This window comes from Oncorhynchus nerka, linkage group LG7 (assembly GCF_034236695.1).
Source record: "Oncorhynchus nerka isolate Pitt River linkage group LG7, Oner_Uvic_2.0, whole genome shotgun sequence".
Taxonomy (NCBI): domain Eukaryota; kingdom Metazoa; phylum Chordata; class Actinopteri; order Salmoniformes; family Salmonidae; genus Oncorhynchus; species Oncorhynchus nerka.
The window spans coordinates 96,281,351-96,297,481 of record NC_088402.1 but is presented as its reverse complement, the minus strand read 5'-3'; the positions used below and the strand labels follow the sequence as shown (position 1 = coordinate 96,297,481).

At 41.0% G+C, this 16,131-nt stretch overlaps 1 protein-coding gene across 2 annotated transcripts; it reads right to left on the bottom strand.

Annotated features, from left to right (window-relative positions):
• Nucleotides 1-325: 325 nt before the first annotated feature.
• ube2t (ubiquitin-conjugating enzyme E2T (putative)) lies at nucleotides 326-15,459 on the bottom strand. Of its 2 annotated transcripts, XM_065021014.1 has the most exons (8): nucleotides 15,333-15,459; nucleotides 15,020-15,137; nucleotides 14,710-14,779; nucleotides 14,431-14,536; nucleotides 14,093-14,191; nucleotides 11,230-11,313; nucleotides 785-844; nucleotides 326-751 (listed from the first exon to the last, which is right to left on the bottom strand). In XM_065021014.1, exons 2-8 carry the CDS (start codon nucleotides 15,126-15,128, stop codon nucleotides 680-682), a joined length of 600 nt encoding a protein of 199 aa, XP_064877086.1. In that variant the 5' UTR covers nucleotides 15,129-15,137; nucleotides 15,333-15,459; the 3' UTR covers nucleotides 326-679. The 2 variants fall into 2 exon arrangements, with proteins under 2 accessions (XP_064877086.1, XP_064877085.1); XM_065021013.1 differs by having other exon boundaries at nucleotides 326-844.
• Between the last annotated feature and the right edge of the window lie 672 nt (nucleotides 15,460-16,131).

Genomic DNA, 16,131 nt, shown 5'->3' with positions numbered 1-16,131 from the left:
TCCACCCTGTCAGTTTGGCTCCATAGTTCCACACTCAGTCTTGTTGCTAAGCAACCGACCATTCTAAAAATAAAAAACATTTCCCCTTTGTTTTAACACAACGCATATAAAATATAACCTGTAGTTTGTTACAAACTGACTTGTTCCTTTGGATGTACATACCTTCTATTGTTGATATGGTAAAAACAGTTTTTATTGAATGAAATACCTGTTAAAAGTTATGGTTGAATAAAAATGGTTTTATACGAGTAGAGATGACTGGTCTTTTGTTTTATGTGATTACACATTCCAATGTTAAATATATAAATAAAATGTTCAACTCAAGTTAGCTTCAAAACATATTTTATTTATTTATATTTTAATAAGAAAAGAAGAATCTAAATTGGAGTAAGCAGCATGACGATCATTTCCACAGCAGCTCTTTTTCCAACAGTCAAATTAAGTCCCATATTGAACCTGGGTACTGTATTAAAACTGACAACTACCACCAGGTCGACCCCTCTCAACAGGTATGCTTTCACTCCTCAGAATAACACGTGTGTGAGCTGAATACTAAATAAAGACATGAATCCCAGCCTTAGTCTGTACATAACGATATAAAAAGGGAAAATCTCAAACACTTCAAGACAAAGTGAAGTAATTACTGTTCCCAACACAACGGGACAAAATGTGTGACGCGCTACACACACGTTCTCTTGGGGTGTTCCTCCGTCTTGTCCTGAGCTTCTCTCTTCAGGGCCGGCGGCTGGACCTGAGCTTCTCTCTTCAGGGCCGGCGGCTGGACCTGAGCTTCTCTCTTCAGGACCTGAGCTCCGGCACTGTCCACGGTCTCCACCACACCACCCTACACACACACACACACACACACACACTATTAATTAACTGCTGAAGGCAAGCATTAAAATATACTACGTGCTCTTCAAATGGAATACTGAACTTAAGTCAGGAGATATTTGATCATTGAACAGCATATTAAGCTCTGCAGCATCAGTTCCCTTAATCAAATGGCCTGGTATCTCTGCAGCTACAGTTCCCTTAATAAAATGGCCTGGTATCTCTGCAGCTACAGTTCCCTTAATCAAATGGCCTGGTATCTCTGCAGCTACAGTTCCCTTAATCAAATGGCCTGCTACAGTTCCCTTAATAAAATCTCTGCAGCTACAGTTCCCTTAATCAAATGGCCTGGTATCTCTGCAGCTACAGTTCCCTTAATAAAATGGCCTGGTATCTCTGCAGCTACAGTTCCCTTAATAAAATGGCCTGGTATCTCTGCAGCTACAGTTCCCTTAATAAAATGGCCTGGTATCTCTGCAGCTACAGTTCCCTTAATAAAATGGCCTGGTATCTCTGCAGCTACAGTTCCCTTAATAAAATGGCCTGGTATCTCTGCAGCTACAGTTCCCTCTAATAAAATGGCCTGGTATCTCTGCAGCTTACAGTTCCCTTAATAAAATGGCCTGGTATCTCTGCAGCTACAGTTCCCTTAATAAAATGGCCTGGTATCTCTGCAGCTACAGTTCCCTTAATAAAATGGCCTGGTATCTCTGCAGCTACAGTTCCCTTAATAAAATGGCCTGGTATCTCTGCAGCTACAGTTCCCTTAATAAAATGGTATCTTTCTAGAATGAACACGTTCACTAAATAGAAGCGTCATCACATTCCTGACGGGGAGTTACAGCACCACCTTGTGGCGAGAAGACAAATATTATTGGTCCATATTTAACAGATGTTATTGGTCGATATTTAACAGATGTTATTGGTCCATATTTAACAGATGTTATTGGTCCATATTTAACAGATGTTATTGGTCCATATTTAACAGATGTTATTGGTCCATATTTAACAGATGTTATTGGTCACATATTTAACAGATGTTATTGGTCCATATTTAACAGATGTTATTGGTCCATATTTAACAGATGTTATTGGTCCATATTTAACAGATGTTATTGTGGGTGTAGTGAAATGCTTGTGTTTCTATCTCCAACAGTGCAGTAGTATCTAACTAAATGCTTGTGTTTCTAGCTCCAACAGTGCAGTAGTATCTAACTAAATGCTTGTGTTTCTAGCTCCAACAGTGCAGTAGTATCTAACTAAATGCTTGTGTTTCTAGCTCCAACAGTAGTATCTAACTAAATGCTTGTGTTTCTAGCTCCAACAGTAGTATCTAACTAAATGCTTGTGTTTCTAGCTCCAACAGTAGTATCTAACTAAATGCTTGTGTTTCTAGCTCCAACAGTAATATCTAACTAAATGCTTGTGTTTCTAGCTCCAACAGGGCAGTAATATCTAACTAAATGCTTGTGTTTCTAGCTCCAACAGTGCAGTAGTATCTAACTAAATGCTTGTGTTTCTAGCTCCAACAGTGCAGTAGTATCTAACTAAATGCTTGTGTTTCTAGCTCCAACAGTGCAGTAATATCTAACTAAATGCTTGTGTTTCTAGCTCCAACAGTAATATCTAACTAAATGCTTGTGTTTCTAGCTCCAACAGTGCAGTAATATCTAACTAAATGCTTGTGTTTCTAGCTCCAACAGTAATATCTAACTAAATGCTTGTGTTTCTAGCTCCAACAGTGCAGTAGTATCTAACTAAATGCTTGTGTTTCTAGCTCCAACAGTGCAGTAATATCTAACTAAATGCTTGTGTTTCTAGCTCCAACAGTACAGTAATATCTAACTAAATGCTTGTGTTTCTAGCTCCAACAGTGCAGTAATATCTAACTAAATGCTTGTGTTTCTAGCTCCAACAGTAATATCTAACTAAATGCTTGTGTTTCTAGCTCCAACAGTGCAGTAATATCTAACTAAATGCTTGTGTTTCTAGCTCCAACAGTAATATCTAACTAAATGCTTGTGTTTCTAGCTCCAACAGTACAGTAATATCTAACTAAATGCTTGTGTTTCTAGCTCCAACAGTACAGTAATATCTAACTAAATGCTTGTGTTTCTAGCTCCAACAGGGCAGTAATATCTAACTAAATGCTTGTGTTTCTAGCTCCAACAGTGCAGTAGTATCTAACTAAATGCTTGTGTTTCTAGCTCCAACAGTGCAGTAGTATCTAACTAAATGCTTGTGTTCCTAGCTCCAACAGTACAGTAGTTTCTAAATGCTTGTGTTCCTAGCTCCAACAGTAATATCTAACTAAATGCTTGTGTTTCTAGCTCCAACAGTGCAGTAATATCTAACTAAATGCTTGTGTTTCTAGCTCCAACAGTGCAGTAATATCTAACTAAATGCTTGTGTTTCTAGCTCCAACAGTGCAGTAATATCTAACTAAATGCTTGTGTTTCTAGCTCCAACAGTGCAGTAATATCTAACTAAATGCTTGTGTTTCTAGCTCCAACAGTGCAGTAGTATCTAACTAAATGCTTGTGTTCCTAGCTCCAACAGTAATATCTAACTAAATGCTTGTGTTTCTAGCTCCAACAGTGCAGTAGTATCTAACTAAATGCTTGTGTTTCTAGCTCCAACAGTGCAGTAATATCTAACTAAATGCTTGTGTTTCTAGCTCCAACAGTGCAGTAGTATCTAACTAAATGCTTGTGTTTCTAGCTCCAACAGTAATATCTAACTAAATGCTTGTGTTTCTAGCTCCAACAGTGCAGTAATATCTAACTAAATGCTTGTGTTTCTAGCTCCAACAGTGCAGTAATATCTAACTAAATGCTTGTGTTTCTAGCTCCAACAGTACAGTAGTTTCTAACTAAATGCTTGTGTTCCTAGCTCCAACAGTAATATCTAACTAAATGCTTGTGTTTCTAGCTCCAACAGTGCAGTAATATCTAACTAAATGCTTGTGTTTCTAGCTCCAACAGTGCAGTAGTATCTAACTAAATGCTTGTGTTTCTAGCTCCAACAGTGCAGTAGTATCTAACTAAATGCTTGTGTTTCTAGCTCCAACAGTGCAGTAGTATCTAACTAAATGCTTGTGTTTCTAGCTCCAACAGTGCAGTAGTATCTAACTAAATGCTTGTGTTTCTAGCTCCAACAGTGCAGTAATATCTAACTAAATGCTTGTGTTTCTAGCTCCAACAGTGCAGTAATATCTAACTAAATGCTTGTGTTTCTAGCTCCAACAGTGCAGTAATATCTAACTAAATGCTTGTGTTTCTAGCTCCAACAGTGCAGTAGTATCTAACTAAATGCTTGTGTTTCTAGCTCCAACAGTGCAGTAGTATCTAACTAAATGCTTGTGTTTCTATCTCCAACAGTAATATCTAACTAAACGCTTGTGTTTCTAGCTCCAACAGTGCAGTAGTATCTAACTAAATGCTTGTGTTTCTAGCTCCAACAGTACAGTAGTATCTAACTAAATGCTTGTGTTTCTAGCTCCAACAGTGCAGTAATATCTAACTAAATGCTTGTGTTTCTAGCTCCAACAGTACAGTAGTATCTAACTAAATGCTTGTGTTTCTAGCTCCAACAGTGCAGTAGTATCTAACTAAATGCTTGTGTTTCTAGCTCCAACAGTAGTATCTAACTAAATGCTTGTGTTTCTAGCTCCAACAGTAATATCTAACTAAATGCTTGTGTTTCTAGCTCCAACAGTGCAGTAGTATCTAACTAAATGCTTGTGTTTCTAGCTCCAACAGTAATATCTAACTAAATGCTTGTGTTTCTAGCTCCAACAGTAATATCTAACTAAATGCTTGTGTTTCTAGCTCCAACAGGGCAGTAATATCTAACTAAATGCTTGTGTTTCTAGCTCCAACAGTGCAGTAGTATCTAACTAAATGCTTGTGTTTCTAGCTCCAACAGTGCAGTAGTATCTAACTAAATGCTTGTGTTTCTAGCTCCAACAGTGCAGTAATATCTAACTAAATGCTTGTGTTTCTAGCTCCAACAGTACAGTAATATCTAACTAAATGCTTGTGTTCCTAGCTCCAACAGTGCAGTAATATCTAACTAAATGCTTGTGTTTCTAGCTCCAACAGTAATATCTAACTAAATGCTTGTGTTTCTAGCTCCAACAGTGCAGTAATATCTAACTAAATGCTTGTGTTTCTAGCTCCAACAGTAATATCTAACTAAATGCTTGTGTTTCTAGCTCCAACAGTGCAGTAATATCTAACTAAATGCTTGTGTTTCTAGCTCCAACAGTAGTATCTAACTAAATGCTTGTGTTTCTAGCTCCAACAGTAGTATCTAACTAAATGCTTGTGTTTCTAGCTCCAACAGTACAGTAGTATCTAACTAAATGCTTGTGTTTCTAGCTCCAACAGTGCAGTAGTATCTAACTAAATGCTTGTGTTTCTAGCTCCAACAGTACAGTAGTATCTAACTAAATGCTTGTGTTTCTAGCTCCAACAGTGCAGTAATATCTAACTAAATGCTTGTGTTCTAGCTCCAACAGTGCAGTAATATCTAACTAAATGCTTGTGTTTCTAGCTCCAACAGTAGTATCTAACTAAATGCTTGTGTTTCTAGCTCCAACAGTGTAGTAGTATCTAACTAAATGCTTGTGTTTCTAGCTCCAACAGTGCAGTAATATCTAACTAAATGCTTGTGCTCCAACAGTACAGTAATATCTAACTAAATGCTTGTGTTTCTAGTTCCAACAGTACAGTAATATCTAACTAAATGCTTGTGTTTCTAGCTCCAACAGTGCAGTAGTATCTAACTAAATGCTTGTGTTTCTAGCTCCAACAGTGCAGTAATATCTAACTAAATGCTTGTGTTTCTAGCTCCAACAGTGCAGTAATATCTAACTAAATGCTTGTGTTTCTAGCTCCAACAGTGCAGTAATATCTAACTAAATGCTTGTGTTTCTAGCTCCAACAGTGCAGTAATATCTAACTAAATGCTTGTGTTTCTAGCTCCAACAGTGCAGTAATATCTAACTAAATGCTTGTGTTTCTAGCTCCAACAGTGCAGTAATATCTACCTAAATGCTTGTGTTTCTAGCTCCAACAGTGCAGTAGTATCTAACTAAATGCTTGTGTTTCTAGCTCCAACAGTGCAGTAATATCTAACTAAATGCTTGTGTTTCTAGCTCCAACAGTACAGTAGTTTCTAACTAAATGCTTGTGTTTCTAGCTCCAACAGTGCAGTAGTATCTAACTAAATGCTTGTGTTTCTAGCTCCAACAGTAATATCTAACTAAATGCTTGTGTTTCTAGCTCCAACAGTGCAGTAATATCTAACTAAATGCTTGTGTTTCTAGCTCCAACAGTGCAGTAATATCTAACTAAATGCTTGTGTTTCTAGCTCCAACAGTGCAGTAATATCTAACTAAATGCTTGTGTTTCTAGCTCCAACAGTGCAGTAGTATCTAACTAAATGCTTGTGTTTCTAGCTCCAACAGTGCAGTAGTATCTAACTAAATGCTTGTGTTTCTAGCTCCAACAGTAATATCTAACTAAATGCTTGTGTTTCTAGCTCCAACAGTGCAGTAGTATCTAACTAAATGCTTGTGTTTCTAGCTCCAACAGTGCAGTAGTATCTAACTAAATGCTTGTGTTTCTAGCTCCAACAGTGCAGTAGTATCTAACTAAATGCTTGTGTTTCTAGCTCCAACAGTGCAGTAATATCTAACTAAATGCTTGTGTTTCTAGCTCCAACAGTACAGTAGTATCTAACTAAATGCTTGTGTTTCTAGCTCCAACAGTGCAGTAGTATCTAACTAAATGCTTGTGTTTCTAGCTCCAACAGTACAGTAGTATCTAACTAAATGCTTGTGTTTCTAGCTCCAACAGTAATATCTAACTAAATGCTTGTGTTTCTAGCTCCAACAGTAATATCTAACTAAATGCTTGTGTTTCTAGCTCCAACAGGGCAGTAATATCTAACTAAATGCTTGTGTTTCTTCCAACAGTGCAGTAGTATCTAACTCCAACAGTGCAGTAGTATCTAACTAAATGCTTGTGTTTCTAGCTCCAACAGTGCAGTAATATCTAACTAAACGCTTGTGTTTCTATCTCCAACAGTAATATCTAACTAAATGCTTGTGTTTCTAGCTCCAACAGTAATATCTAACTAAATGCTTGTGTTTCTAGCTCCAACAGTGCAGTAGTATCTAACTAAATGCTTGTGTTTCTAGCTCCAACAGTAATATCTAACTAAATGCTTGTGTTTCTAGCTCCAACAGTGCAGTAATATCTAACTAAATGCTTGTGTTTCTAGCTCCAACAGTGCAGTAATATCTAACTAAATGCTTGTGTTTCTAGCTCCAACAGTGCAGTAATATCTAACTAAATGCTTGTGTTTCTAGCTCCAACAGTGCAGTAGTATCTAACTAAATGCTTGTGTTTCTAGCTCCAACAGTGCAGTAATATCTAACTAAATGCTTGTGTTCCTAGCTCCAACAGTACAGTAGTTTCTAACTAAATGCTTGTGTTCCTAGCTCCAACAGTAATATCTAACTAAATGCTTGTGTTTCTAGCTCCAACAGTGCAGTAGTATCTAACTAAATGCTTGTGTTTCTAGCTCCAACAGTGCAGTAGTATCTAACTAAATGCTTGTGTTTCTAGCTCCAACAGTAATATCTAACTAAATGCTTGTGTTTCTAGCTCCAACAGTAATATCTAACTAAATGCTTGTGTTTCTAGCTCCAACAGTGCAGTAATATCTAACTAAATGCTTGTGTTTCTAGCTCCAACAGTGCAGTAATATCTAACTAAATGCTTGTGTTTCTAGCTCCAACAGTGCAGTAGTATCTAACTAAATGCTTGTGTTTCTAGCTCCAACAGTGCAGTAGTATCTAACTAAATGCTTGTGTTTCTATCTCCAACAGTGCAGTGATATCTAACTAAATGCTTGTGTTTCTAGCTCCAACAGTAGTATCTAACTAAATGCTTGTGTTTCTAGCTCCAACAGTGCAGTAATATCTAACTAAACGCTTGTGTTTCTATCTCCAACAGTAATATCTAACTAAATGCTTGTGTTTCTAGCTCCAACAGTAATATCTAACTAAATGCTTGTGTTTCTAGCTCCAACAGTGCAGTAGTATCTAACTAAATGCTTGTGTTTCTAGCTCCAACAGTAATATCTAACTAAATGCTTGTGTTTCTAGCTCCAACAGTAGTATCTAACTAAATGCTTGTGTTTCTAGCTCCAACAGTACAGTAGTATCTAACTAAATGCTTGTGTTTCTAGCTCCAACAGTGCAGTAATATCTAACTAAATGCTTGTGTTTCTAGCTCCAACAGTAATATCTAACTAAATGCTTGTGTTTCTAGCTCCAACAGTAGTATCTAACTAAATGCTTGTGTTTCTAGCTCCAACAGTGCAGTAGTATCTAACTAAATGCTTGTGTTTCTAGCTCCAACAGTGCAGTAGTATCTAACTAAATGCTTGTGTTTCTAGCTCCAACAGTGCAGTAGTATCTAACTAAATGCTTGTGTTTCTAGCTCCAACAGTGCAGTAGTATCTAACTAAATGCTTGTGTTTCTAGCTCCAACAGTGCAGTAGTATCTAACTAAATGCTTGTGTTCCCAGCTCCAACAGTACAGTAGTATCTAACTAAATGCTTGTGTTCCCAGCTCCAACAGTACAGTAGTATCTAACTAAATGCTTGTGTTTCTAGCTCCAACAGTGCAGTAATATCTAACTAAATGCTTGTGTTCCTAGCTCCAACAGTACAGTAGTTTAACTAAATGCTTGTGTTTCTAGCTCCAACAGTAATATCTAACTAAATGCTTGTGTTTCTAGCTCCAACAGTGCAGTAGTATCTAACTAAATGCTTGTGTTTCTAGCTCCAACGGGGCAGTAATATCTAACTAAATGCTTGTGTTCCTAGCTCCAACAGTAATATCTAACTAAATGCTTGTGTTTCTAGCTCCAACAGTGCAGTAATATCTAACTAAATGCTTGTGTTTCTAGCTCCAACAGTGTAGTAGTATCTAACTAAATGCTTGTGTTCCTAGCTCCAACAGTAATATCTAACTAAATGCTTGTGTTTCTAGCTCCAACAGTAATATCTAACTAAATGCTTGTGTTTCTAGCTCCAACAGTGCAGTAGTATCTAACTAAATGCTTGTGTTTCTAGCTCCAACAGTACAGTAGTATCTAACTAAATGCTTGTGTTTCTAGCTCCAACAGTGCAGTAGTATCTAACTAAATGCTTGTGTTTCTAGCTCCACCAGTGCAGTAATATCTAACTAAATGCTTGTGTTTCTATCTCCAACAGTACAGTAGTATCTAACTAAATGCTTGTGTTTCTAGCTCCAACAGTACAGTAGTATCTAACTAAATGCTTGTGTTTCTAGCTCCAACAGTGCAGTAGTATCTAACTAAATGCTTGTGTTTCTAGGTGCAGGGTTGCAGTAGTATCTAACTAAATGATTGTGTTCCTAGCTCCAACAGTGCAGTAGTATCTAACTAAATGCTTGTCTTTCTAGCTCCAACAGTACAGTAGTATCTAACTAAATGCTTGTGTTCCTAGCTCCAACAGTGCAGTAATATCTAACTAAATGCTTGTGCTCCAACAGTACAGTAATATCTAACTAAATGCTTGTGTTTCTAGCTCCAACAGTACAGTAGTATCTAACTAAATGCTTGTGTTTCTAGCTCCAACAGTGCAGTAGTATCTAACTAAATGCTTGTGTGTGAGTGGCCAGTGATTTCATGTCTATGTATAGAGGACAGCAGTCTCTAAGGTGCAGGGTTGAGTGGCCAGTGATTTCATGTCTATGTATAGAGGACAGCAGTCTCTAAGGTGCAGGGTTGAGTGGCCAGTGATTTCATGTCTATGTAGAGGACAGCAGTCTCTAAGGTGCAGGGTTGAGTGGCCAGTGATTTCATGTCTATGTATAGAGGGCAGCAGTCTCTAAGGTGCAGGGTTGAGTGGCCAGTGATTTCATGTCTATGTATAGAGGACAGCAGTCTCTAAGGTGCAGGGTTGAGTGGCCAGTGATTTCATGTCTATGTATAGAGGGCAGCAGTCTCTAAGGTGCAGGGTTGAGTGGCCAGTGATTTCATGTCTATGTATAGAGGACAGCAGTCTCTAAGGTGCAGGGTTGAGTGGCCAGTGATTTCATGTCTATGTAGAGGACAGCAGTCTCTAAGGTGCAGGGTTGAGTGGCCAGTGATTTCATGTCTATGTATAGAGGACAGCAGTCTCTAAGGTCAAGGGTTGAGTGGCCAGTGATTTCATGTCTATGTATAGAGGGCAGCAATCTCTAAGGTGCAGGGTTGAGTGGCCAGTGATTTCATGTCTATGTATAGAGGACAGCAGTCTCTAAGGTGCAGGGTTGAGTGGCCAGTGATTTCATGTCTATGTATAGAGGACAGCAGTCTCTAAGGTGCAGGGTTGAGTGGCCAGTGATTTCATGTCTATGTATAGAGGACAGCAGTCTCTAAGGTGCAGGGTTGAGTGGCCAGTGATTTCATGTCTATGTATAGAGGGCAGCAGTCTCTAAGGTGCAGGGTTGAGTGGCCAGTGATTTCATGTCTATGTAGAGGACAGCAGTCTCTAAGGTGCAGGGTTGAGTAGCCAGCCAGTGGTGGCTGTTTAACAGTCTGATGGCCTTGAGATAGAAGCTGTTTTTCAGTCTCTCGGTCCCAGCTTTGATGCACCTGTACTGACCTCGCCTTCTGGATGATAGCGGGGTGAACAGGCAGTGGTTCGGGTGGTTGATGTCCTTGATGATCTTTATGGCCTTCCTGTAACATCGGGTGGTGTAGGTGTCCTGGAGGGCAGGTAGTTTGCCCCCGGTGATGCGTTGTGCAGACCTCACTACCCTCTAGAGAGCCTTACGGTTGTGGGCGGAGCAGTTGCCGTACCAGGCGGTGATACAACCCGACAGGATGCTCTCGATTGTGCATCTGTAAAAGTTTGTGAGTGCTTTTGGTGACAAGCCAAATTTCTTCAGGCTCCTGAGGTTGAAGAGGCGCTGCTGTGCCTTCTTCACCACACTGTCTGTGTGGGTGGACCATTTCAGATCATCAGTGATGTGTACGCCGAGGAACTTGAAGCTTTTCACCTTCTCCAATACTGTCCCGTCGATGTGGATAGGGGGGTGCTCCCTCTGCTGTTTCCTGAAGTCCACGATCATCTCCTCTGTTTCGTTGAGGTTATTTTCATGGCACACCACACTCCCAGGACCCCTCATCCACTACATAACATGACTACATTGACACGAAGTTACAGCACCACCTTGTGGAGAGAAGACACCACTGCATAGTGGACTGACTGTGACATGACGTTACAGCACCACCTTGTGGAGAGAAGACACCACTGCATACAGTCACTCAGTGTGTGTCTACGGTCCACCTGGTTAACATTACCTTGTTGCTCTGAACAGCGTGTTTCTCTGTCCATCTCTTGGCCTTCTCCAGATAAACCTGCTTGCTGTACTTCACCTCTGATGACTGGGAGAGAAACAGACAGACGGATAACATCACTGAGGGGGAGTTGGGATACGGAAAAAAAACTAAAAACACATTTCCAATTCACACGTATATTAATACACACTTGTACATGTGTGAAATAGGGCCAATGCACCCACCAAAATGATGATTAATTATGAATTATACTGAACAAAAAGATAAAAACGCGACATGCAACCATTTCAAATAAGGATATCAGTCCATCGAAATAAATTAATTAGGCTCTAATCTATGGATTTCACTTGACTGTGCTGCAATGGAAGGGCCGGGAGGGCATAGGCCCAGCCGCTCCAGAGCCAGACCCAGCCAGCCACTGGGGAGCCGGGCCCATCCAGAGCCAGACCCAGCCAGCCACTGGGGAGTGTGTGAGGGCTACAGGACCGACATCAACTCTGCTCGTCCAACATCTCATTCCAAAATCCTGGGCATTAATATGGAGTTGGTCCCTCCTTTGCTGCTATAACAGCCTCCACTCTCCTGGGAAGGCTTTCCACTAGATGTTGGAACATTGCTGAGGGGACTTGCTTAAATTCAGCCACAAGAGCATTAGTGAGGTCGGGCACTATTGTTGGGTGATTAGGCCTGCGTTCCAATTCATCCCAAAGGTGTTTGATGGGGTTGAGGTCAGGGCTCTGAGCAGGCCAGTCAAGTTCTTCCACACCGATATTGACAAACTATTTCTGTATGGATCTGTATGGATGGGGGGCATTGTCATGCTGAAACAGGAAAGGGCCTTCCCAAACGGAATCATCTAGAATGTCATTGTTATGCTGTAGTGTTAAGATTTCCCTTCACTGGAACTAAGAGGCCTGAACCCTGAAAAACAGCCCCAGACCATTATTCCTCCTCCACCAAACTTTACAGTTGTCACTAAGCATTCTCCTGGCATCCGCCAAACTCAGATTCGTCCATCGGACTGCCAGATGGTGAAGTGTGATTCATCACAACAGAGAACACGATTCCACTGCTCCAGAGTCCAATGGCGGTGAGCTTTACACCCCTCCAGCCAACGCTTGGCATTGCACATGGTGATCTTAGGCTTGTCTGCGGCTGCTCGGCCATGGAAACCCATTTCATGAAGCTCCCGACAGACAGTTCTTGTGCTGACGTTGCTTCCAGAGGTAGTTAGGAACTCGGTAGGTTGAACCTGAGGACAGATGATTTTTACACGCTACAAGCTTCCGAACTCGGCGGTCCCATTCTGTGAGCTTGTGTGGTCTACCACTTCGTGGCTGAGCCGTTGTTGCTCATAGACATTTCCACTTCACAATAAACAGCACTTACAGTTGCCCAGGGCAGCTCTAGCAGGACAGACATGTAATGTACTGACTTGTTGGAAAGGTGGCATCCTCTGACGGTGCCACGTTGAAAGTCACTGAGCTCTTCAGTACGGGCCATTCTACTGCCAATGTTTGTCTATGGAGATTGCATGGCTGTGTGCTCGATTTTATAAACCTGTTAGCAACGGGTGACTGAAATAGCCGAATCCACTCATTTGAAGGGGTGTCCACATACTTTTGCATATATATATATATATATATATAGTGTATATCAGCTATGGGGTCAGTCTGTCTGTTATATCAGCTATGGGGTCAGTGTCTGTTATATCAGCTATGGGGTCAGTCTGTCTGTTATATCAGCTATGGGGTCAGTCTGTCTGTTATATCAGCTATGGGGTCAGTCTGTCTGTTATATCAGCTATGGGGTCAGTCTGTCTGTTATATCAGCTATGGGGACAGTCTGTCTGTTATATCAGCTATGGGGACAGTCTGTCTGTTATATCAGCTATGGGGTCAGTCTGTCTGTTATATCAGCTATGGGGTCAGTCTGTCTGTTATATCAGCTATGGGGTCAGTCTGTCTGTTATATCAGCTCAGTCTGTCTGGGGTCAGTCTGTCTGTTATATCAGCTATGGGGTCAGTCTGTCTGTTATATCAGCTATGGGGTCAGTGTCTGTTATATCAGCTATGGGGTCAGTCTGTCTGTTATATCAGCTATGGGGTTATATCAGCTATGGGGTCAGTGTCTGTTATATCAGCTATGGGGTCAGTGTCTGTTATATCAGCTATGGGGTCAGTGTCTGTTATATCAGCTATGGGGTCAGGGTTATATCATGGGGTCTGTCTGTTATATCAGCTATGGGGTCAGTCTGTCTGTTATATCAGCTATGGGGTCAGTGTCTGTTATATCAGCTATGGGGTCAGTCTGTTATTATATCAGCTATGGGGTCAGTCTGTCTGTTATATCAGCTATGGGGTCAGTCTGTCTGTTATATCAGCTATGGGGTCAGTCTGTCTGTTATATCAGCTATGGGGTCAGTCTGTCTGTTATATCAGCTATGGGGTCAGTGTCTGTTATATCAGCTATGGGGTCAGTCTGTCTGTTATATCAGCTATGGGGTCAGTCTGTCTGTTATATCAGCTATGGGGTCAGTCTGTCTGTTATATCAGCTATGGGGTCAGTCTGTCTGTTATATCAGCTATGGGGTCAGTCTGTCTGTTATATCAGCTATGGGGTCAGTCTGTCTGTTATATCAGCTATGGGGTCAGTCTGTCAGTCTGTGTTATATCAGCTATGGGGTCAGTGTCTGTTATATCAGTCAGTTCTGTTATATCAGCTATGGGGACAGTGTCTGTTAAATCAGCTATGGGGTCAGTCTGTCTGTTATATCAGCTATGGGGTCAGTCTGTCTGTTATATCAGCTATGGGGTCAGTCTGTCTGTTATATCAGCTATGGGGACAGTGAATGATTGTTACTCACTATGTCAGCCATGAGTGGGTCGTCAAGGTTGGGTTCAGCCATCAGCAGCTGTATGGAGGTGAGCACTGTGGAGATGTTCAGGGAAGGTTTCCACGCACCCTGCACACACACACACACACACACACACAGAGAGAGAAGAGGTGCTACACATGGTGCAGAGGTTGGCTGTCCATGTTGTATCTTGGGTGGGCGTGTATGTATGTTACCCTGGGTGGTAGTTTGAGTGTGTGTGTGTGTGTGTATGTTACCCTGGGTGGTAGTTTGAGTGTGTGTGTGTGTTACCCTGGGTGGTAGTTTGAGTGTGTGTGTGTGTGTGTGTGTGTGTGTGTGTATGTTACCCTGGGTGGTAGTTTGAGGGCATCGTGACAGATGCGACCATTGTTGTCTATGTTGGGGTGGTAGATGGGGGTCAGGAATCTCATCTTAGGGGGCTCAAAGGGATACCTGGAGGGTTAAGAGAGAACTTAGGGGGCTCAATGGGATACCTGGAGGGTTAAGAGAGAACTTAGGGGGCTCAATGGGATACCTGGAGGGTTAGGAGAGAATGATTGTACCTAAAACATGTACTAGACCTGTATCTACTCAGAGATGTGTGTGTTATGTCAGTCACATCATACCTGTCTGGAACTATGATCTCCAGCGAGAAGACTCCTCCTTCAAACGGAGTCTCAGCTCCGCCCACTATTTCTACACGGGACAAGGAACAGTAACAACACCTACAGACGTTTATATCTATATAAAACGACATCATTGATCACTACTATAAACGTATGTTTATAATATACGGTATATATTATTGATTAACACCAATAGGCTATCAATGGCGGATGCATGAAAAGAGTTCCTTCAACACATATACTAGCACCCACCGAGAGGCTACATAACCGTACGACTGACTGATCGATAAGTTGATTGATTGATACTCACGGGCCCGGAGCTCGTCCATCTTCCCCTCGGTCTGCCAGCAAGTGATCCCCGGCGAAGGCTCCATGCTAAGCAGTTGTAACTCGCGCTTCAGACGGGAGGTCCTCTGCATTTTCTCGCTCTGAGACACCCGGTGAAATACATGTTTAACTAGTTCGCTAAGTAACGAGTTAGTTAACTACAGACCAACCGTAGCTAGCTCTATAACGTTACAGTAGCTAAGTTAGAAGCTTTGTGTCAACTAACGTTATTTACGTTAGTCATGATGCTGGACACTTGTTGGGTATATTATTATTATTATTATATTTGGGCTTACCTGGACAAAATACTATGTCGATTTTCGCTTCAAATACACCTGTAGGCGACAGAAAGAAGTAGCTAGCAAGGGGGTTGACAGAATGTTTAGATTTTCCCTCCTTATACCTCACCGGAAATCCGGGTTTTGGTGAGTTGCATTCTGGGTGTTGTAGTTCATTGGCAGAATGTAGAAAACTTCTCAAAGAAAATTGTAGGCCATCTACCAAAGCTTCAACCAAATTATAGACAAATTTGACACTAAGTCAATATACATATATTCAGGTTTATTTTATTAATAAAACAAAGTTGCTTTAGGTTAATTTGATCAAATTCAACTGGTATGAAGTACCACTGTATGAGTCATAAGATCCATCAAACTTAGCAGTCAAACAAGGAAATGGCTTCAATCATTTTTCCACCATTCACTTTTTCGATAGAGGATTTTAGAAACACTTAAAATAAAATAAACATTCTCCTTCTCCCAAATCCAGATAGCTGATGTTCTGAAACAGCTGCCAAATCTGGATCCCTACAAATCAGCTGGGCTAGACAATCTGGACACTCTCTTTCTAAAAATTATCAGTCGAAAATGTTGCAACCCCTATTACTAGCCTGTTCAACCTCTCTTTCGTATCGTCTGAGATCCCTAAAGATTGGAAAGCTGTCGCGGTCATCCCCCTCCGCAATCTGGTTTCCGAGCTGGTCACGGGTGCACTTTAGCCATGCTCAAGGTCCTAAACGATATCATAACCGCCATCGATAAACGACGAGTCTGATTGGTCTTTATGTTCACTAGTCTGATTGGTCTTTATGTTCAC